Here is a 23118-nt window from a genome sequence, read left to right on the forward strand (position 1 = left end):
ACAGATATCCTGATATCTCTCAATTTTGGCTCACAATGAGCTATTGATAAAGCATGGATGTAGAGAACGCATTATAATAATATCAAACGAAAAATCTGCAGTACAATTTGAAATAGAGCATATAAAAGCCCATAAGGTATTTGATTTTTTATTGCTTGGGGGGGGGGGCAGAGAGGAAATGCGTGGGCTCTGCCTACCCCGTCTACTCTCAGGCCCACCTAGAAATTGAGTTCTGGCTGCGCTTATGCAGAGAATTAAATTCATCAGGAGGAAAGAAGCAGCATTACATGACCAGGCCTCAGGAGTTACGTCAGTGTTTGTGAATGTCCCAGATATTTTCTATATTGTAATCCGCCTAGAACCGCAAGGCACAGGCGGAATAGAAATCCCTAATGTAATGTAATGTAATGTAATGAATGGACTCCCATTGCTGACAGGCGGAAAGGTGAATGTCCAGAGCTGCAGAATAGGAACCTGGCACAGCTACACCTCCAGAGGGGCAGCATTATTGGGCTGGAGACGGAGGGCTCCTTTCACAAAGGTGCGCTAGCACAGGGGTAGGGAACTCCGGTCCTCGAGAGCTGTATTCCATTCGGGTTTTCAGGATTTCCCCAATGAATATGCATTGAAAGCAGTGCATGCAAATAGATCCCATGCATACTCATTGGGGAAATCCTGAAAACCCGACTGGAATACGGCTCTTGAGGACCGGAGTTCCCTACCCCTGCGCTAGCATTTTTAGTGCACGCACCGGATTAATGCCGGATTTAGCTCAAGAGGTAGCGGCTAGTGCGCACGGCATTTTAGCGTGCGCTAAAACCGCTAGTGCACCTTTGTAAAAGGAGCCCATAGTGTTCCCAGTTAACCCAGGGCTATGGTTACCATATGGATCCAGAAAAAGGCAGATGGATTCAGGCATCCGGGTTTTACTTCCTACTGAAAGCAGTGGGAGTAAAACCCGGATGTCTCAATCCGTCCTCCTTTTTCTGGAGCCGTATGGTCCCATAGCATTGTGGGATTTGTAGTGCAGGATCCTGCTTACTGAAATCAGTGCTGCCAATCCCATAATGCACCAGGACAGAATGATCAAGAAATCCAGGAGAGTTCCAATATCTGGAACTGGGTAACTTATAAATATTTTTTTCTGCCTATCTAATTTTAGTTTTCATTCGACAATTGAATCTGTCTGTTTTTGTTCTGATTGTTATAATATTTTATGTATGTAATTTTTTTGGGAAAAAAACGGTATAGTGTAAGAGATTCAGGGTGCCACGAGGCCCTCCATTGACCACCGGGGGAATTGCAGCCCATAAAGCAGCGTTTGCAAATGGGAGGAGACCGGCCGATGACGTCATAAAGGAGGAGGGCGGAGCTTCACACAGAGGAGACCGACTAGACGACGCCACCCTGTAAGCTCTACTCTAGAGTCTCCTCCTCCTCCTGTAGAGAGAGCTGAGATCCGCGGTGGGACTGACGAGCCAATCGCAGAGCTGCTGCTCAGGAGGGGCGGAGCCAGGGATGGGAGAAGGGCTGTCCCGTCCAGTTGCTAGGAGACGGGCGGGCAACGAGCTCGCAATGGAAGAAGCTTAGTCTCCTCCTCTCCCCCCGCCCTAGGATCATTCTAACCAATCGGGGCCAGAAGGAGCTGAAACTCCTCCTCCCCTTCCCACCCTCTCAACGCTGCTCTGCCACCAATCAGCATTAAAAGGGCTCAGCCCATTGTGATGTCATCAGCCGTCTGGGCCCTTTTGTCTCTTGCTGCAAGAGACGAGCCCTGGGCCAGAGCAGAGAGGAGATGCCTGCAGGAGCCTCTGGCCGGGTAGGAGAGGGATCAGGAGTCCCCCAAAGGGCCATTTGGCCTCAATTATGGGCCTGTAAACCATTCACACCCAGAAAGCTTTCCCCCTGCCTCCCTGAGCCCCCCTGCACTGGGAGCTCTCCCTTCTGGCACTGGTGAATTAGGTCCAGCAGTAAGAAAGTCTCCTCTTCCCCCCTGGAAGATACTGAGGAGGTTTCTGCTTTGTCTTTCAGATGCAGGTGACATTTGAGGAGATCTTTATCTCTTTCTCCCAGGAGGAGTGGGATTATTTAAATGAAGAACAGAAGGAGCTTTACAGAGAGGTGATGAAGGAGAATTATCAGACCCTGATCTCACTGGGTAAGGGATACGTTGACATTTCTTAGCGGTAGTGGGACATCATTAGATCCCTTGATATCCTCTCAGGACTGCATCAGTATTAGGGACTGAGGGGCTGATGACTGAGTGAGGGGCTTCTACAATGAGATGAATGGGAATAGATTTCATAAACCGTGCCGAGCTCCACGATTGTGGAGAGGATGCGGTATACAAAAACTTCAGGTTTGGCAATGCAGTATCGAAAGAGGGGTGCAGAGAGACTGTTCAGTCCTGGGCTGTCTGCCATCATATTCAGTGGCTGTATTTGCAGGGCTTCAGTTAGACATCTGGTCAACTAGGGAAGGAAATGTCAAAATGGGGCTCTGTAGAATCAGGTGGTTGTTTTATTATTCGATTTCATACTGGATATAATTGATGTTACCACTCGGCCCTGATTTATTGTGATAGGCAGAATTTTAATGAGCATAGGATTTTTATTTTTATTTTTTGCGTTTTCACTTCACACCTTTTATTAGTTTTTGAGGCGGTCATGAGCACTTTAGCACTTGTGTTTATTTGGCACTGAGAAATTCTAAATCTCTACAAAGTATTTTGGGATACCAAATGATATAAAAAGAGCCCCAAAATGAAAGCCTAAATTGTTGTGTGTCTTTAATTTTTTTTCTGATCTGTAGACCGCTATTGAATTTAGTGATTCTCTTACTGATATATCCCAATAATTAAAAATGAATTGTCATTTAGAAACATAGAAACATGATGGCAGATAAAGGCCAAATGGCCCATCTAATCTGCCCATCCGCAGTACCATAAAAACATAAGAATTGCTGCTGGGTCAGACCAGTGGTCCATTGTGCCCAGCAGGCGGCTCTTAGGTCAAAGACCAGTGCCCTAACTGAGTCTAGCCTTATCTGTGTACGTTCTGGTTCAGCAGGAACTTATCTAACCCTTTCCTGTATCCCTGGAGGGTGCTTTCCCCTATAACAGCCTCAGGAAGAGTGTTCCTGATTTCCATCACCCTCTGAGTGAAGAAGAACTTCTTTACGTTTGTACGGAATCTATCCCCTTTCAACTTTAGAGAGTGCCCTCTCGTTTCTCTACCTTGGAGAGGGTGAACAATCTCTCTTTCTCTACTAAATCTATTCCGTTCAATATCTTGAATGTTTCGATCATGTCCCCTCTCAGTCTCCTCTTTTCAAGGGAGAAGAGGCCCAGTTTCTCTAATCTCTCACTGTACAGCAACTCCCCTAGTCCCTTAACCATTATTGTCGCTCTTCTCTGGACCTTTTCAAGTAGTACTAAGTCCTTTTTCATGTACAGCGACCAGTGTTGGACGCAGTATTCCAGGTGGGGGGTGCACCATGGCCCGGTACAGCGACATGATATCCTTCTCCGATCTGTTTGTGATCCCCTTCTTAATCATTTCTAGCATTCTGTTCGCCCTTTTCACCGCCGCTGTGCATTATGCAGACGGCTTCATTGACTTATCTACAAGTACTCCCAAGTCTCTTTCCTGGGGGGCTCTCTCCGAGTACCATGATTTGTTATTTTTCCAGTGCCTGTTTTTCATTTTTCAGGCATGCTGGAGTCCTGTGTAGTTTTGCTTTTCTTTGACTGGTTCATGCTATTCTGATCACGTAAGCCCTTGCTATTTAAGAACATAAGAATTTGCCTCCACTGGGTCAGACCAGAGGTCCGTCGCGCCCAGCGTCTTTGGTTACCATTCGAGGCTAGAATTTTGTTCAAATTTGGTTATATCTGTTTTAAAGTTTTATTTGGCTTGTCTTCCCACTTTGAATTCTATAATCCTAACAAGAATGCACGAAGATCGTGCTGGCTTTTGTTTCCTTCTGCAAAAGCATATTGTAATAAGAGATTTTGGAGGAAAACCTTGGCATTTCAGGTACAATGAATTCTTACTGGAATGCTCTTATCCCTCAAACTCAATCCTATTACTTATTTTGAAAACTTTTTAAACTTATTTGTTTGAAAAATGTTTGACTTGTATTTATTATCTTTTATGATATATTTGAGCATGATTCATATTTATTATACTTTTTCTTCTACTTATTTGGAACTGCCTTTGAGATTGATTCATTAATTTTGATTCTGATTTTGAACTAATTGTAATCTGTATTTTTTTCTGAGAAACCATTTGACAATTATTGTAATTCGCTTTATGTCCAGCTTTTTTTTTATTGTAAACTGCCTCGAACTTAAGGTTTGGTGGTATATAAAAATAAATTATTATTATTATAGTTGGCTACTTTGATCAGACAGTAGCTCTGATTCTCTTGTACTAAGTAGATGTTATATAGGCAATCACACAGCCTAGGGATACTCTGCTGCAGACCGAGGTCCCCTGGGTTGTAATTCTCTGGGCAACCTCCAGGGGGGAGTGGTGATGCTACAAACTCACTGAGGTTAGCCAAAGATCTGATTCAGATTGTATATAGTCTTGGTATTACTCCTTGTGTGCATATTGCTAATTATTATCCTATGGTAAAGATATATAGATGGGATACGTAGAGCAGCGCATAATACGAAAATAAATCTGAATCAATATTTTGTTACAGTGCTAAACAATTCCTGAGTAAAAATACAAGCATGTTCTCCAGCTCCCTTGTATAATAACGCTGCCTGTCTCAGACAACTAAATCTAATTCTGCTGACAATTATAGAAGAAATCCCTGTAGGCTCTCCCTGACAATGTCCCGGCCTTTCTAGTAAGCGATGAATTTCTTTGGCTCTCGGCTGTAACATGGGCAGCTGGCAACATGGATAGGATCCATGTATAGGGGAGACAGCTTGGGCTGTCAGTTAGCCACAACAGCTGGTCACTTACATATAGCTTGCCTTTCTTTAACATAGAAACATGATGGCAGATAAAGGCCAAAAGGCCCATCTGGTATGCCCATCCGCAGTAACCATTATCTCTTCCTCTCGCTAAGAGATTCCACGTGCGTATCCCAGGCTTTCTTGAATTCAGACACAGTCTCTGTCTGCACCACCTCTACTGGGAGACTATTCCACGGATCTACAACCCTTTCTTAAAAAAAGTATTTCCTTAGGTCACTCCTGAGCCTATCACCTCTTAACTTCATCCTATGTCCTCTCATTGCAGAACTTCCTTTCAAATGAGAGACTCGACTCTTGCACATTTACGCCACATAGGTATTAAACGTTTCTATCATATCTCCCCTCTCCCGCCTTTCCCCAAAGTCTACAGATTGAGATCTTTAAGTCTGTCCTCGTATGCCTTATCATGAAGACCACATACCATTTTAGTAGCCTTCCTCTGTCCATCCTTTTTATATTTTATTGAAGGTGTGGCCTCCAGAATCATACACAATATTCTAAATGAGGTCTCACCAGAGTCTTATAAAGGGGTATCGGTACCTGATTCCTGTATTTTCATTCAGCTCTGCCATCACCAAGGACACTGGCGTCCCAGGACGCGTCTGCAATTCATCACAGTGTGTGAAGCGAGGAAGGAGACAGATTTATATGACAAGACCCTTTTGTAGCGCCTGTAACCAGAAGAAATGATGTCTAAACCAAATGTACCCGAGTGTTCTCTAGACTTGCTTTTTGTCTTCTGGATAGGAGGAAGGAATGTGTGATCTGACTGGGGCAAGACAGTCACCTGAGAACATTGGACCGATGTCTACTGACAGACAAAAAAAGGAACTTTGCCCCACAAGTAGGGAACGGATAGAAAATCTGCTAGCTCTGAACAAGAGCCCAATTTAGCTAGCTAAAATTGGGTGTGATTGTATGTGATGACCTTAAGGTGGCCAAACAGGTTGAAAAGGTGACGGCAAAAGCTAGAAGGATGCTAGGTTGCATAGGGAGAGGTATGGCCAGTAGGAAAAAGGAGGTAAGACTCTGGTGAGACCTCATTTAGAATACTGAGTACAATTCTGGAGGTCTCACCTTCAAAAAGATACAAAAAGGATGGATTCGGTCCAGAGGAAGGCTACTAAAATGGTATGTGGTCTTCATTATAAGGCGTATGGGACAGACTTAAAGATCTCACTCTGTATACTTTGGGGGAAAGGTGGGAGAGAGGAGATATGATAGAGACATTTAAATACCTACGTAATGTAAATGCGCATGAGTCGAGTCTTTTTCATTTGAAAGGAAATTATGCAATGAGAGGGCATAGGATGAAGTTAAGAGGTGATAGGCTCTGGAGTAATCTGAGGAAATACCTTTTTTATAGAAAAGGTGGTAGATGTGTGGAACAGTCTCCCAGAAGAGGTGGTGGAGGCAGAGACTGTGTCTGAATTCAAGAGGGCCTGGGATAGGCACATGGGATCTCTCAGAGAGAAAAAGAGATAATGGTTACTGTGGATGGGCAGACTAGATGTGCCATTTGGCCTTTATCTACCGTCATGTTTCTATGGTATATTATTTACAATAGCCTCGTCTAGGCTTGCAATGCCACTAGTGGCATAGCACTTACAATCGTATACAGGCCAATTCTCATAATGTCCACGGTAGAGCCATCAGCGCTCACCCATATCACCAAAACAGTGCAGGAAAAATAGCTCTCTAATGCGCAAACATAGTAGATGACAGCAGATAAAGACCCGAATGGTCCATCCAGTCTGCCCAACCTGATTCAATTTAAATTTTTTCTTCTTAGCTATTTCTGGGCAAGAATCCAAAGCTCTACCCGGTACTGTGCTTGGGTTCCAACTGCCAAAATCTCCGTCAAAACCTACTCCAGCCCATCTACACCCTCCCAGCCATTGAAACCCTCTCCAGCCCGTCCTCCCCCAAACGGCCATATACAGACGCAGACCGTGCCAGTCTGCCCAGTACTGGCCTTAGTTAGATTTTTAATATTATTTTCTGATTCTAGATCCTCTGTGTTCATCCCACACTTCTTTGAACTCCGTTACCATTTTTCTCTCCACCACCTCTCTCGGGAGCGCATTCCAGGCATCCACCACCCTCTTTGTAAAGTAGAACTTCCTAACATTGCTCTTGAATCTACCACCCCTCAACCTCAAATTATGTCCTCTGGTTTTACCATTTTCCTTTCTCTGGAAAAGATTTTGTTCTACGTTAATACCCTTGAAGTATTTGAATGTCTGAATCATATTTCCCTTATCCCTCCTTTTCTCTAGCAAAGGAAATGATATTCAAATTATATGCACTGTGTGAATGTGAAAACAAGGGGAAGGATTGCTGGGGAAGGAGGTTAAATTGTTAGTACGCTTTGAGCTATACCACCAGTCAATATTTTATGCTGTAGGCCTGCAAGTTTGGAACGCTTTATCTCAAGAACTGAGGGGCATCCGGAATGTGAGCCTGTGTCGGAAGGAACTTAAAACCTTGCTTTTCCGCCGCACTGTTGAGCTATGATGAATATAAGAATAATGCGGAATCTGATGGGGATTGACAAATAGTTTTGGGGCTCCGCTGATGAACAGTTTTGGGGATCTGTTGTTGAACATATTTTTGGGGTTCTGGACTTGATTTCTTGCATTTGTGTTGTATGTTTTAAGTTTTGATTATGTACGTTCAGTTTGTGAACTGCCCAGTCCTTTGTGATTGTGTGGGATATAAGTTTTTAAATAAATATGCAGAAGATATTCTCTTAGGCTTCCCTGGTTGGCGTTATGAGTGTTGCTGCTGCTGTATGGGTCTTGCTTAACCAGAAGCGGTGAGACCCAGACGAAAGCAACAGTCATTATGCAGAAGAGTTTCATAGTACGCTCTGTTCCTGTGCGCATTAGGGCTTGCAGAGGCTTCCTTCCGCTTCCAAAAGACATCAAAATCAGTAGATTTAGACATCCCCTTTCAAGCCTTCCACTGTTGGCGTCGGTGCATAGCTTCCCAAGGAGAGTACTTCGAAGGTGACCATAGTGATGTTCAGCAATGAGGTATGTAGCACTTTTTCTAGGATGAGTTTGAACTTAATTGTCAGTCCTCATTAAAAGTTTCAAGTTTATTTTTAACTTGTTGAATCGCTTAATTTAAATTGCTAAGCAATTTACAGATAAAAAATAGATACAACAGATTAATTATAAAAGGATACATAAATTTAACACATTATCATACAGAATAATAAATAAAGTCATACAAACTAACAGACACATGAGGAAAGAAAGGGTAGAACTACAATCGTATATATTAAAGAAAACATAAATGGTAAAAATACAACAGGTAAGGGAAATCACGGAGAAATAAAAAGGTAAAAAAGAAAAAAATTTTAATAAAAATCCTTAATTAAGTTCACACATTAAACGCATCTTTAAAAAGGAAACTCTTTAAGCTGCTTTTAAACTGTTTCAGATCATTTTCTACTCTGAGATACTGGGGCAAACTGTTCCACAATTGCGGGGCTATTACAGAGAAGATGTCAGTGTGACGAGTTCCAATGACTTTTAGAGATGGAACTGTTAGAAGTTTTTGATCAGTGGATCTTAAAGAGCGTGATGTACTATATGGAATGAGTAATCTATTGATGAATTGGGGTTCATTTGTAGTCAATGTTTTAAAAACTAAAAGTAAGATTTTAAAAGTAGTGCGATGGGTAATAGGGAGCCAATGTGATTCGATCAAGAGCAGTGTAACATGGTCAAATTTTTTGCGGTTGTGTATTAACTTTGATTACCGTATTTTGAACTATCTGAAGACGTTTTTTCTCTTTTTGGGTAACATTTATTAATAAGGAGTTACAGTAATCAAGTTTTGAAATAATTAATGAGTGAATCAGTATGTTTAGTGATTTTTGGCTCTAAAAATTTGGCAATTGATCGGATCATACGCAATTTGAAGAAACATGTTCTGACAGTATTTGTAATGTGTTCATGGAAGGATAACCTATCATCTATTGTAACTCCTAATATTTTTAGGGATCTTACTGAATTTAATTGAACGTTATCTAGAGTAAACGGAGCATTTAAGTTTATATCTTTTTTCCAAGGGAAAAATAGTGTTTTGGATTTTTGTACATTTAGGGCTAACATGTTTGAGTTAAGCCATTGTTTAATGTCTCCTAGTTTTCTATTTATTTCAATTATTTCATTTTTATTATCTGGATTCAGTGAATGAAGCAGTTGAACATCGTCGGCATAGGTGAAAGTAGTAAAGCCTATTGATTGACATAGGCAAAGCAGTGGAGATAGAAAAATATTAAATAGAAGTGGTGACAATATTGATCCTTGAGGAATACCGTAACTAGTGGTATAAGGTTTTGAAACTGTGTCTTTAAAGATAACTGTAGATGAGCGATCAGAAAGGAAAGAATGAAACCAATCAAGGACTTGACCACCGACTCCTATTGTTTTCAATCTGTCTAGAAGTAGTACATGATCAATAGTATCGAATGCTGCTGATAAATCAAGAGAGAAAAGAATTACTGAATTATGGTGATCTAAGTGATAAAGTATGTTAGTGGTTAGTCCAATCAATGAGTATTCAGTAGAGTAATTTTTCCTAAAACCTGTTTGATTTGGATAGAGCACATTGGTTGTTTCAACAAAGTCAGTTAGTTGTTCAAATACAAGCCTTTCGGTTAATTTTGCCAAAAAAGGAATATTGGCTATGGGCCGATAATTTGTAGCTTTTTTGGGTCCGGTTTTGTGGTCTTTTATTATCGGAATAATAGAGGCCTTTTTCCAGGCAGATGGCAGTTGACCTAGTTCTAAACTATTTCGGATAAGATTGTGAATATGAGGCCCAAAACAAGGAAAAAAATTTTTCAAGATTACCGGAGGAATGATTTCATCTCGTGTACCTTTTAGATTAACTCTCAAAAAAAGTTGTTTTATATCTTCTAATGAAGGGAGATTGAAAGAGAAACATTTAGCGAGTGGTAGTTGATAATCAGTGGTATCATAAGAAGATGCCTTAGATTTAATCGGGGAAAATTAGTTCCGAATGTCTTGTATTTTATTATAAAAATTATCAGCAAGCTCCTGTGCAGTAAGATTATTAGTTAAATTAGTTTGTGAACTTTGAGAGTTGGAGGCAAATGATTTAATTATGGAAAATAGTATAGAGGAGTTTTTTGTTTTTGAGATTTTATTAGAATAGTAGGTTTTTTTTGCTCCTTCTGACTTCTGACCATCCTCTGTAATACAGCTTCTATAACTGGAGTTCAAGGCGGTGCTGTAAAGTTCTCAGCCCAGCCAAGGAGGGAATGACATGGATCCAAGAGACATACAAGTTATTCAACGAAAGACTTCCTACATGAGTAGTAGTGTTGACTTACGAGTTATTCCACAAATTCACCCCCTAAGTTCAACACACTTGGCACATCGTATCTGAAGTTTCTATAACCCTTCCAAAAAAATATTCCGATGTCTGGTCACTGAAATACTACAATCTCCTAACATAGTAACATAGTAGATGACGGCAGATAAAGACCCGAATGGTCCATCCAGTCTGCCCAACCTGATTTAATTTAAATTTTTTTTTTATTTTTTATTTATTTATTTTTTCTTCTTAGCTATTTCTGGGCGAGAATCCAAAGCTTTACCCGGTACTATGCTTGGGTTCCAACTGCCGAAATCTCTGTTAAGACTTACTCCAGCCCATCTACACCCTCCCAGCCATTGAAGCCCTCCCCTGCCCATCCTCCTCCAAACGGCCATGCACAGACACAGACCGTACAAGTCTGCCCAGTAACTGGCCTAGTTCAATATTTAATATTATTTTCTGATTCTAAATCTTCTGTGTTCATCCCACGCTTCTTTGAACTCAGTCACAGTTTTACTCTCCACCACCTCTCTCGGGAGCGCATTCCAGGCATCCACCACCCTCTCCGTAAAGTAGAATTTCCTAACATTGCCCCTGAATCTACCACCCCTCAACCTCAAATTATGTCCTCTGGTTTTACCATTTTCCTTTCTCTGGAAAAGATTTTGTTCTACATTAATACCCTTTAAGTATTTGAACGTCTGAATCATATCTCCCCTGTCTCTTCTTTCCTCTAGGGTATACATATTCAGGGCTTCCAGTCTCTCCTCATACGTCTTCTGGCGCAAGCCTCCTATCATTTTTGTCGCCCTCCTCTGGACCGCCTCAAGTCTTCTTACGTCTTTCGCCAGATACGGTCTCCAAAACTGAACACAATACTCCAAGTGGGGCCTCACCAATGACCTGTACAGGGGCATCAACACCTTCTTTCTTCTACTGACTACGCCTCTCTTTATACAGCCCAGAATCCTTCTGGCAGCAGCCACTGCCTTGTCACACTGTTTTTTTGCCTTTAGATCTTCGGACACTATCACCCCAAGGTCCCTCTCCGCGTCCGTGCATATCAGCTTCTCTCCTCCCAGCATATACGGTTCCTTCCTATTATTAATCCCCAAATGCATTACTCTGCATTTCTTTGCATTGAATTTTAGTTGCCAGGCATTAGACCATTCCTCTAACTTTTGCAGATCCTTTTTCATATTTTCCACTCCCTCTTCGGTGTCTACTCTGTTACAAATCTTGGTATCATCTGCAAAAAGGCACACTTTTCCTTCTAACCCTTCAGCAATGTCACTTACATACATATTGAACAGGATTGGCCCCAGCACCGAACCCTGAGGGACTCCACTAGTCACCTTTCCTTCCTTCGAGCGACTTCCATTAACCACCACCCTCTGGCGTCTGTCCGACAGCCAGTTTCTGACCCAGTTCACCACTTTGGGTCCTAACTTCAGCCCTTCAAGTTTGTTCAACAGCCTCCTATGAGGAACTGTATCAAAGGCTTTGCTGAAATCCAAATAAATTACATCTAGCATATGTCCTCGATCCAGCTCTCTGGTCACCCAATCAAAAAATTCAATCAGGTTCGTTTGGCACGATTTGCCTTTTGTAAAGCCATGTTGCCTCGGATCCTGTAACCCATTAGATCCTCTGAATCACTCGATAATTGTCGCCCTTTCAAACTCTCTTTAAGGTTTGGAAGCAGAAAATAGTCAGAAGGAGCAAGATCTGATGAATAGGGTAGATGATCTATGCCAGTGTATCGCAAACTGTGCCACAAAACGCTAGCAAGGCGAGGCGATGGTGTCAGCTGGCTGCCTACAGGAAGTGCCTTTCGTCACGAGAGGCACGTCCTGTAAGCAGTCGGCCCCCCCCCCCTCACCCCCAACTGGTGGTAATTGGAGGCACAGGACTACAGCTGGAAGACATCCGCGCATTTCCAGACACCCTCCAGCTGCGGCACACTGATTTATGCAACATCTGTTTTTTTTCCAGCTTTGTGAGCAGGTGCATCATCTTGCAAAAAGAGCTCCTTTTTGCAGTTTCTCTCTCCTCTTTTCTTTCAATGCTTCTTCCTTTAAATCAGCTCAGGTTACAGTAGTATCTGATGACTGTCTCATCTGCAATATTGGAAATAGGATACAGGCTGCAAAAAATATCAAGAAATAACTCAATTAAAGCTGTGAAAAAATCCTTACTGCACTAATTGAAGATAATCTCTTTACGGGGAAGTTCCCTCTGGAGCGGGATATGGGAAAATGATTTTGGCTTCCTGCCCTTTCTCCGAGCTCACATCAGTCTGAGCATGCTCAGTACATTTATTTCACCTTATTCCAGATGTTCTGAGTGTGAAGAAGGAGACCTACATAATGTATAAGGGATGAAGACATTTGCATAGATTGAATTGAGGGTGATAATACGTACATTGTACTATTTAGAACGGGAATTGGAGTATAAATATGAGTAAATAAGTAGAGAATGACACGGTGGCGGTTTACCCGCGGCCACCGCATTTTAGCCGCAGGTCACCCGCCGAAAACGGGGAAGAAAACTAGCAGTCGCTGCGGCGACGGGGACAAGGCCATTCACCGCCCGCGGGGCGGTGAATGGGTCTTGTCCCCACAGTGAGGCATGAAGGATCGCGCGGTCCCCGCAGCTCACACCCGCCTGCCCAATCGATTCTAGTGTTTAGCCAGCTCTCTCCCTTCTCCTCACCTTAGTTTGTAGATTTTCTTTTTCGGCGACCCGCACACTATCAGAGAGCCACGCACCCGCCGCTGCTCAGTTTCGATCTTCTGCTCTGACGCAACCGGAAACAGGAAGTTGCAGCAGAGCAGAAGATTGAACACTGAGCAGCCGCGCGTGTGCGGCTCTTTGGGAAAGCGTGCAGGTCGCTGAAAAAGAAAGCCTGCAAACTAAGGTGAGGAGAAGGGAGAGAGCTGGCTAAACACTAGGATCGATTGGGCAGGCAGGTAGTGGCTGCGGGGACCGTGCGATCGCTAGTGTTCCCGGCTCAAATTGGAAGGAGGGAGTGAAAGGGAAAAGGATTCTGGGCCAAGGGGATGAAAACGGAAAGAAAAACCAACAGCAGGAAAGAAAGGGAAGGACAGGCAGGTGAGCCAGATGCTAGAAGCAGGGGGGGGGAGAAAGAGGGGAAAAAGCTAGATGGGGTTGAAAAGAAGAGACACACTGGTATGGAAGAGGAAGATAGGGGAAATCTGGACACAGGAAGGTAACAGAAAGAAGGAAAATTATGTGCATGGAGCATAGGGACAGAGACATAAAGGGGACATGCCATGGGGATGGTATATGGACACAGGGGGGGCAATGGCAGATACATAGGGGAGATATTAGAAATGGGGAAAATAGGAGCACAGAAGCGAGATGGTTTGTGGGGATGGGACAGGGACCGAGCTCGCAGGCTCCAGTGGCTTGCACAAATTACATTGTAACGTGCCATGAAAATAAGAGGGAGGAAGGTAGATAGATAGGCCACACGAGAGGAGCTGAAGGGTAGTAGAAAGGAACAGATGGTAAAGGAGGGAGGGAAGGGTGGTGGTGGAAAGGAATAGGACAGACATTGAAGGAGGGTGGAGAGGAACAGACCCTGAAGGGAAATGTGGAAGACAGAATGGGAAGAAGACAGATGCCAGACTATGAGGGAGCGGAGGGAAGAAGATGGGTGCTAGACCAATTTGGGGGGGGTGAAGGGAGAGGCACAGTAACAGCAAATGGAAGACGCAGAGAGAAGACACACAGTGGATGGAAGGAATTCAATGAGAAGATGTGGAAAGCAGAAACCAGACAACAAAGGTAGAAAAAAAAATTATATTTATTTATTTATTTTTTGCTTTAGGATAAAATAGTATATTAGTTGTGTTGATAAAAATTTATAAACAAAGCCCTGCCAGCTGAACATCTCTTTCTCTAGTTCAGCAGCAGGAACTTTGATTTATAAGAAAGGAATAAGCTAAATATTACAGTACTAAGGTTTTCAAAAAATTCATCCAAATATCTTAACCCCTCCTCTTTTACCTCCAGAAGATTCACCTACCTTCAGATAACCTTCCCCCAAATGACCCACCTTAACACCTTCCAATTAAACAAATACCATAAATAGATTGTAACCTACCCTCTCTAACTGAATTCCATATGTATTTTTCATACAGTTCTTCACTGTCAGTTTAATTTCCATCCTATAAATTCACATAGAATTTTTCTTTTTTCAACCATCTTTATTTTCTCTTCTTTATTAATTTCCAGGTACTTTAGTTAGATTGTGAGCCTTCGGGACAGTAAGGGAATTTTTTTAAGTACCTTCTTACTTCTCATTTATAATCTTAATGTATATTTTCTTCAAACCGCTTAGAACCTAACGGATGTAGCGGTATATAAGAAATAAATTACATTACATTACATTACATTATATGGATGCAGCGGGGACGGTGACGGGACGGTGAATGGGATGGCAGTGGCGGTGACGTGGCGGTGAAAGGGATGGCGGTGGCGGTGACGGGGCGGTGAAGGAAACGGCGGTGACGGGGCGGTGCAGAGGATGGTGGGCCGGTGACGGGGCGGTGACGGGGACAGATTTTTTCCCCGTGTCATTCTCTATAAATAAGGTTTATGCAACTTTTATGAAGTATAAAGAGTTTAAGAAAATGAATGCACTTTTCTTACCCCCAGAAACAGGCTCTCCAACTGTTATCCCTGACATTATATCCCACATCGAACGAGGAGAAGAGCTGTACATCAGGAATGAGCCAGGATCAGAGGAAAGAGAAACTGGGAAAAGCAGCTGCTCAGGTGAGTGCAGTGATAAGAGGGACTGGGCTAAACACCTTCTGGAGGGTAACTGCTGGGGTTTCTACCCCTTTCTAGATGCGGATCAGTCACTTGGTCTGTAAGCGAAGACAACCTATGGGTCACACAGTGTTAGCTCGGGAGAGTTAGAGGGAAGGAAAGATCCAGGTTCCTCTTTATCTGTAACTTCCTATGTATGTCAGAAATCTTGAAGCTCAAAACCGTGTCGTGAGGGAGTTAGAAGGAAGGCGTGTTTTGTGGCGCCAGATCTTGGGCTGTGACTGCGTGCAGAAGCCTGGAAAGCAGCAAGGGCCTCTGGATGCTGCCTGGCTGACGTTCACACACCAGTTCCAAATATATTTCTTGTATAATCCTACTCTATTCCTGGACAAGTGGGTAGTCGAGCCCATCTCGCGAGATCTCTCGTAGGAAGCTTCATTTACATATTTTTTATCCTGTCCTCTGACTTCCAGTTTAGAGAATGACACGGGGACAAATTGGTCCCCATCCCTGCAGGAACTCGAATTCTTTATAAAATTATTAGTCATGGTGTGTCTTTGTATTCACAATAAGGTGCCGAGGCATTTGATGGATAGCATTCTGCCATAGAACCGCTGGGTATGTCCCACCCGCACTTTGAGTGACTGCTCTGTTATGTCCCTCTTGTTCAGAAATAGAGTGGGATAGTACAAGAACGAAAGATTAAGTTCTTGCCTCTGCTAAAATCGTCTTTCTTGTAAATCCACACTCTATTCCTGGAACCTGCTCTGGGAGTTGCTGATTTGCCTATTGTCTGCCTCAACAATACTGCTAGGTTGGACTTCTGATTCTTTGACCAACTTTTCTAAGATTAACATCTGACCATGTTTTGCACTTTGCCCTGGGGAGTCTCCAGCTAAGGCACCCCCCCCCCCACACACACACACACTGTTAGTGCAGGCTGCATCGCCTTCAAGTTACAATTTTAAGGTTTATGATGTTTACAAACCCGTTTATGAATGTTATACAGTTTCATAATATGAACATATTAGACTTGCTTCTCGGGGAGTATCCCTATACCCCTCCCTTTCTGTGTCCTATACAGGTGTGACTGTCTGCTTTTGAACGAACTGGAAGTCAGTGGGCCGTCCTGAGGTAAGAGTGGAGGATCAAAAATCTGTAAATGAAGCTTCCTACAAGGGATCTCGCGAGATGGGATGCTGTTCTGCGTAGCCTTACCCTACAACAGGCCAGTGCAAAATTTTTGACAACCCACTGATTTCTATAAAGAGAATAGAACAACCCAGATCATCGTCTATTAAAACTACATATAATATTTATAAGAAAAAATACATCATCCTGGATAAAAACTGCATCCTTTAGCCTCTCACAAACCGGGTAGCCCCTTAACAGTCACACTAGGAGCCATTTCCATGGGAGGGGCTTCTGAGCAATGCACGTGTTTACTCCGCAGATGAACTACGAACTTAACAACATTGAATGGCTTCTTTTATAGCGACATTCGCATGCAACGGTTATCTTTCAAACACAAGTCAGTTGCCTATTGTTACCAGTATAGCTTTTAATCCTTAACCCTACTCCTCTGCCCTCCAACCCAGCCAGCTGATTAACCGGTCCCCTTAACTGTATCTACGACATCCTGTTGGTCTGGCCTGCCTGTTTAGATTGTAAGCTCTTTGGAGCAGGGACTGTTTTCTTACTCTTTGTTACTCTGTACAGCGCTGTGTGTGTCTGGTAGCGCTATAGAAATCATTAATAGTAGTAGTATACAAAGGTTCAAACACAGTCAGAGAGGACATTTGCTTTCCCCAGGTAATTCTGACAAGAACTCAAGTGGAGCTGGCTAAAGCCAGGTCAGCCAGAGCAGCGGTCAAAAGAGACAAACAAGTCATGAAATTGTACAATGCTGTTCTTGGACTTACAGGCCTTGGGCCCTTTCAGGTTTACAAGTACTACAGATGCATAACCCACTTGTCCACAAATAGAGTGTGGACTTACAAGAAAGATTAGCAAAGGTAAAAACCTAATCTAATCTAATACACAATTTATTAATTGCACTATACCAAAAAGGTTCAAGGCGATTTACGTTCAGAGGCCATAAAATCTATGGGAAAATACAAAAGCAATCAATAATTGAAATATCATCGTACTATGAATATTACAAGTCGTATAAAAATTTTCTAATTTTTATGAAACCTTAAGTAATTGATATCAGTCCTAATGTAAACAGGAAGATCTGTTCCAAATTGTAATGGCAGCGTAAGCAAAGGAGGAGTTGAGCTGTCGTTTATACCGCACTTCTCCAATCTGTCAGAAATGTCGAAATAATGGTGGAAGAATAATGCAAATAAGAAAAAAGCAAAATCAATTTGTAATATAAGATGAACTATGCAAACTGATTTAAACTTAGTTCGCCCCGACGCCCAGAGCATTATTTGGTTTCTATGATATTGTGACACGAGCCATGTTGCTTGGCAAAAAAGCAATATTGACAAAGTAGCTGGCCAATGATGCTCCGACTTACAGTCAATGGAGAACTTTGATGATCGTACATGCCTCCTTGGAACGTAGACATTTTACCGATCTAGACACTGGGCCGGGTCAACGATTTACTTTGATCTGGGAACGCTTTTGGTCAACTCTTACAGCTATGGCCCGGAGTAGACTCTTGAACCTGTAATTTGTGTTTTGCAGGGCTCCCTGTACTCAGAGATTATTATGTTTATGTATCTAGTTGGAATGGGGGAGGGGGTGGGAGGAAGGGAGGGATTGCATTTGTGCACAAATGTAAGTACAGTGGAACCTTGGTTTACGAGCATAATTCGTTCCAGAAGCATGCTCGTAAACCAAAATACTCTTATATCAAAGCGAGTTTCTCCATAGAAAATAATGGAAACTTGCTTGATACGTTCCCTCCCCCCCCCCGAGGCCAGCGGCGCTGCTCTCCCCCTTCCCCCCCCCTCACGAACAATTTGAATTTACCCCCCCCCCCACACACAATTTGAATTTACCCCCCTGGCACCAGCACGCAGCCCACAGGACATGCCGGTGCTGCTTGAAGAACTTCCTGTCTCTGCTGGGCCTTGAGCATGCATCTGCGCATGCTCAAGGCTTTCTAATTCTCCCTCTCGCCGAGGTAAGTTTCAAGTTGTTCGGGCAGGGATGCCAGTGTGAGTGGGGGGGGCTTTTGCAAGCAGGGGGGGGTAGCGATGCCGGTTCTCAGGGAGGGGTGCTCACAAATTGAGTCAACACTCGTTTGCGACACAAGTTTTGCGAGAATGTTTTGCTCGTCTTGCAAAACACTCGCAAAGCGAGGTTTGACTGTACTTTGTTCTGTTTTGCTATGGATGTTTCTGTGCACGTTGAAAATGAATAAATATATTTAAACATAAACTTAATTCGCCTCTCAACCGATAATCAATGAACTATTTATTATTTTTAAAGCGCTGAAAGGCGTACTGTGAGCGGGTAAGACCTGGACTGGATTAGCCAGATTCCTGACCTGGGTCATCCAAGCCTCAGCCGAGTGGTTGAATGAGGCAGGGAGGGTAGAGGGGTGTCTGCCTCCAATAAAAAAGGTCTAGCAAAGGTGTTTAGTGTGAATTATTATGTCTTTATTTTCTGGCTTATTCTTTGGTGAAAAAAACCCCAAACAAACCACACACTTTGTTTTGGGGCTAAACAACTTTTTAGCCCAACCAGGCTCCCCAGTTGTACAGTCCACAATCTGGCAATTTTCCACCAAACATGTGCTTTCAACAGGCTCTGCTCTGCCAGTCCTTATCACAAAAACAAAAGACCAAACTTTCAGAATCCAAGTCCTGGAACCAGCTGGGACTGCTCCGCCCGGTTCTTTCACAGTACTTTGTGTGTTTGTGCAAATTCAGGACACAATTGTTCCAACACTTCCATTAACTTCAATTTAATCGGAAGCAGGGATTCTACACCCTTCTGTTATTAGGGGTTGTGAGGCAATTCACCTTTCCAGAAACAGCATATGATTTCTCCATGCTTTTACTCAAAAACATGGCTTCAGGCAAACAGGATTCTACAGCAGTGGTTCCCAACCCTGTCCTGGAGGACCACCAGGCCAATCGGGTTTTCAGGCTAGTCCTAATGAATATGCTTGAGGGAGATTTGCATATAATGGAAGTGACAGGCATGCAAATCTGCTCCATGCATATTCCTTAGGACTAGCCTGAAAACCCGATTGGCCTGGTGGTCCTCCAGGACAGGGTTGGGAACCACTGTTCTACAGGTTCCATTTCATAATCACTTGTATACATTTCTTCTGGTATTTCTACATCCAAAACAGTGTTACCTTCAGAAGAATACTGACAAGATTCAGAACTGAGATTTTCTCCCTGTTTCCTGTGGGAAATGATGACTTCTGCCCCCTGGATTGCATTGGTCTACCTCTTTAACTTAAAATAGACGGTCCCTGCGCAGAAGAGCTTACAATCTAATTTAGACAGGACATTTCAGGGATGGGGAGATTATGGTAGAGGAAATGATATAGTGGGTATAGGTTAGAGGTCTGCACGGGAACGGGGATCGCAGAGGGGTCGCACAGGAATCCCCCTCTAGCCAACGGGACTCCCATGGGGTTGGAAGGCTTTGGAAGCAGGGTTCGTCCATATAATATAACGGACACATCAGCCTTAGTAAAAGAGGGGGTTTATAAGTTAATTACCTGAACAGAAAACAAAAAAAGGGTTCCGCCAAAGAGATTCCGCAAGGAAAACAGCAGCGCGAACACAAAAGAAACGGTGGAATTGATGATCCTGCTGCTTTTTATGGGAACAGGCGGGGATGGAGGTAATTCCTTGCGGGGATGGGTGGGGATGGAGAGGATCCTGGTGGGGACGGAGAGGATCCTGACGGGGATGGGTGGGATTTCTGTCCCCGCGCAACTCTCTAGTATAGGTATCTGACAGCAGTGTAGATCCATTGTATAGATCCATCGGTGAGGCCCCACCTGGAATACTGTGTGCAATTCTGGAGGCCGCATTATCGCAAGGATGTGCTGAGACTGGAGTCGGTGCAAAGAATGGCCACCCGGATGGTCTCGGGACTCAAGGATCTACCATACGAAAAATGGCTTGACAAATTACAGCTATACTCGCTCGAGGAGCGCAGAGAGAGGGGGGACATGATCGAGACGTTCAAGTATCTTACGGGCCGCATCGAGGCGGAGGAAGATATCTTCTTTTTCAAGGGTCCCACGACAACAAGAGGGCATCCGTTGAAAATCAGGGGCGGGAAACTACGAGGTGACACCAGGAAATTCTTTTTCACTGAAAGAGTGGTTGATCGCTGGAATAGTCTTCCACTACAGGTGATTGAGGCCAGCAGCGTGCCTGATTTTAAGGCCAAATGGGATCTATTCACAGGGCAAAGGTAGGGGAGGGACATTAAGGTGGGCAGACTGGATGGGCCGTGGGCCCTTATCTGCCGTCTATTTCTATGTTTCAGTGAGTGGGAGTTGAAAACAGAGTCAAAAAGTATACGCCTTGTGGCGAAGACCACGCACCATTTTAGTAGCCTTCCTCTGGACCGACTCCATCCTTTTTATATCTTTTTGAAGGTGCGGCCTCCAGAATTGTACACAATATTCTAAATGAGGTCTCACCAGAGTCTTTTTCTACTGGCCATACCTCTCCATACGCACCCTAGCATCCTTCTAGCTTTCAACCTGTTGGGCCGCCTTAAGATCATCACATACAATCACACCCAAGTCTCGCTCTTTCGTCGTGCACATAAGACAGTGGCTTAGCGAGGGTAGGAGGTGACTGGGGTCGTGGTGCTATCTTCCCCCCCCCCCCCCCCCGGTACCTCTTTAAATCTGCTCGCACCGGCATTGCCTTTCCCTCTGACGTCACTTATTGGCCCTGTGACCCAGAAGTGATTTCAGAGGGGAGCCAGGCTGGAGAAGTTGCTTGTGCAGGCGAAGATTTAAAGAGGTACTTGGCGGGAGGACGGGAGCGTGGTGTGGAGGGGGCATAGAGATGTCAGCTAACCCCCCAAGATGGCGCCGGGGCAGACTGCTCCCACTCTGCCACCGACTGGATGTAATTGCTTAAAAAATGCTTTGCAAATAGGAAACTGACCAATACTCAAAGCCACACATGGAAATTCCTGGTGCGACATAACCTATCCTTTCTCATTCTACACAGGTTATATCTTAGAAACCACTGCTGTTTTCTAACTCATGAGAAATATCTTCTCTTTATATCCAGCAGATCAGCAGATCCGACATGAATGGAAGAGACAAAAGAATCAAGGAGAAGATGTGGTAGAAATGGAACAAAGTCAAACACAGTCAGAAAATGTATGTGAGAATATTTCCCAGAGCCCTGAGAGGATTAACACAAAGAAATGTAAGCAGGAATCAAAGGAACAGAGAGACCCTGCAGGAGACTCAACAGGTGAAGGCATTAAGTGTGAAAGAACTGACAGCGAGCTCAGTAACATCCCTGAGGACAAGAGAGCCTTCCAAATTAATAACAGCGATAAAGTGATTTCTAAATGGCACCGTGGAAAGAGGAAAGGAAAAACACACCAGAAAAAAGTCACATATATTGCATATAACAGGAGCATTGACTTTATTTGTCCTAAATGTAATAAGAGCTTCCTCTTATTTTCAGAACTCCAAATGCACTCAAGAAATCATAAAAATGAAAAACCATTTATATTCACTCAGTGTAATCAAAACTTCACTCAGCTTTCACATCTAAAATTTCAGCAGAGGAGCCACAAGGGAGACAAATCATATACATGTACTAAGTGTAATAAAAGCTTCACTCGGTTTTCAGTTCTAAAAAGACACCAAGTAATCCACACAGGGTATAAACCATTTACATGTACTGAGTGTAATAAAAGTTTCACTCGACTTTCACATCTAAAATTTCACCAAAACATTCACACAGGACACAAACCATTTACATGTATTGAGTGTAATAAAAGTTTTACTCGGCTTTCAAGTCTAAAAAGTCACAGAATGATCCACACAGGGCACAAACCATTTATATGTACCGAGTGTAATAAAAGTTTCATTCACCTTTCAAGTTTAAAAAGTCACAGAGTTATCCATACAGGGCACAAACCATATACATGTAGTGAGTGTAATAAAAGCTTCACTCAGGTTTCAGGTCTAAAAAGACACCAAATGATCCACACAGGGTCCAAACCATTTACATGTACTGAGTGTAATAAAAGCTTCACGCAGCTTTCAAATCTGAAAGTACACCAAAGGAGCCACACGGGATACAAACCATTTACGTGTACTGAGTGTTATAAACGTTTCACTCGACTTTCAAGTTTAAAATGTCACAAAATGATCCACACAGGGTAGAGACTATTTACAGTGGAACCTTGGTTTACGAGCATAATTCGTTCCAGAAGTATGCTCGTAAACCAAATTGCTCGTATATCAAAGTGAGTTTCCCCATAGGAAGTAAGGGAAACTCACTTTGATTCGTTCCACCTCCTCCTCCCCCCCCCTGAGGCTACTGGCGCTGCTCCATCCCCTCCCCCTTGAGGCCACCGACGCTGCTCCATACCTCCCCTGCGATACGGCATCCCCCATGCGAATCGACATCCACGCTCGTGTCGCCCTCCCCCTCCCCCATGATCCTACATTCCCCCCCTCCCGAGCACCACAACGACATCGCTTACCCCGATTGGGCACCGGCACCAGCACCAATGCACAGGAGGTGCTGGTGCCCGAAAATCCTTTTCTGGCCTGGGCGGTGCAACGGAGATCCTCCCTCTTCCCTGTGCTGGGCTGGATTGGGCTTTGAGCATTTGCGCATGCTCAAAGCCTTCTGGTCTCGCTCTCTCCAAGATTCTGAATCTGAGAATCTTGGAGAGAGCGAGACTAGAAGGCTTTGAGCATGCGCAAATGCTCAAAGCCCAGTCCAGCCCACACAGGGAAGAGGGAGGATCTCTGTCGCACCGCC

General features: G+C 43.6%; 1 protein-coding gene across 4 annotated transcripts; it reads left to right on the forward strand.

The window, feature by feature from the left end:
- The first annotated feature begins 1731 nt into the window (after window positions 1-1731).
- On the forward strand, window positions 1732-22832 carry LOC117354693 (gastrula zinc finger protein XlCGF52.1-like). 4 transcript variants are annotated; one of them, XM_033932565.1, is made up of 4 exons: window positions 1732-1819; window positions 2032-2158; window positions 15041-15160; window positions 21397-22832. In XM_033932565.1, exons 1-4 carry the CDS (start codon window positions 1796-1798, stop codon window positions 22509-22511), a joined length of 1386 nt encoding a protein of 461 aa, XP_033788456.1. In that variant the 5' UTR covers window positions 1732-1795; the 3' UTR covers window positions 22512-22832. The 4 variants fall into 4 exon arrangements, with proteins under 4 accessions (XP_033788456.1, XP_033788457.1, XP_033788458.1 ...); XM_033932566.1 differs by having other exon boundaries at window positions 21400-22832; XM_033932567.1 differs by lacking the exon at window positions 15041-15160.
- The last annotated feature ends 286 nt before the right edge of the window (window positions 22833-23118 follow it).

Source organism: Geotrypetes seraphini, chromosome 2 (assembly GCF_902459505.1).
Source record: "Geotrypetes seraphini chromosome 2, aGeoSer1.1, whole genome shotgun sequence".
NCBI classification, from domain to species: Eukaryota; Metazoa; Chordata; class Amphibia; order Gymnophiona; family Dermophiidae; genus Geotrypetes; species Geotrypetes seraphini.

Bases quoted from the DNA above. Each gene is read 5' to 3' on its own strand.
- LOC117354693 (XM_033932565.1), top strand. From the start codon at position 1,796: ATGCCTGCAGGAGCCTCTGGCCGG. The intron at 2,159-15,040 runs GTAAGGGATACG...TCTTACCCCCAG, and splicing joins TCAGACCCTGATCTCACTGG to AAACAGGCTCTCCAACTGTT. The intron at 15,161-21,396 runs GTGAGTGCAGTG...CTTTATATCCAG, and splicing joins TGGGAAAAGCAGCTGCTCAG to CAGATCAGCAGATCCGACAT.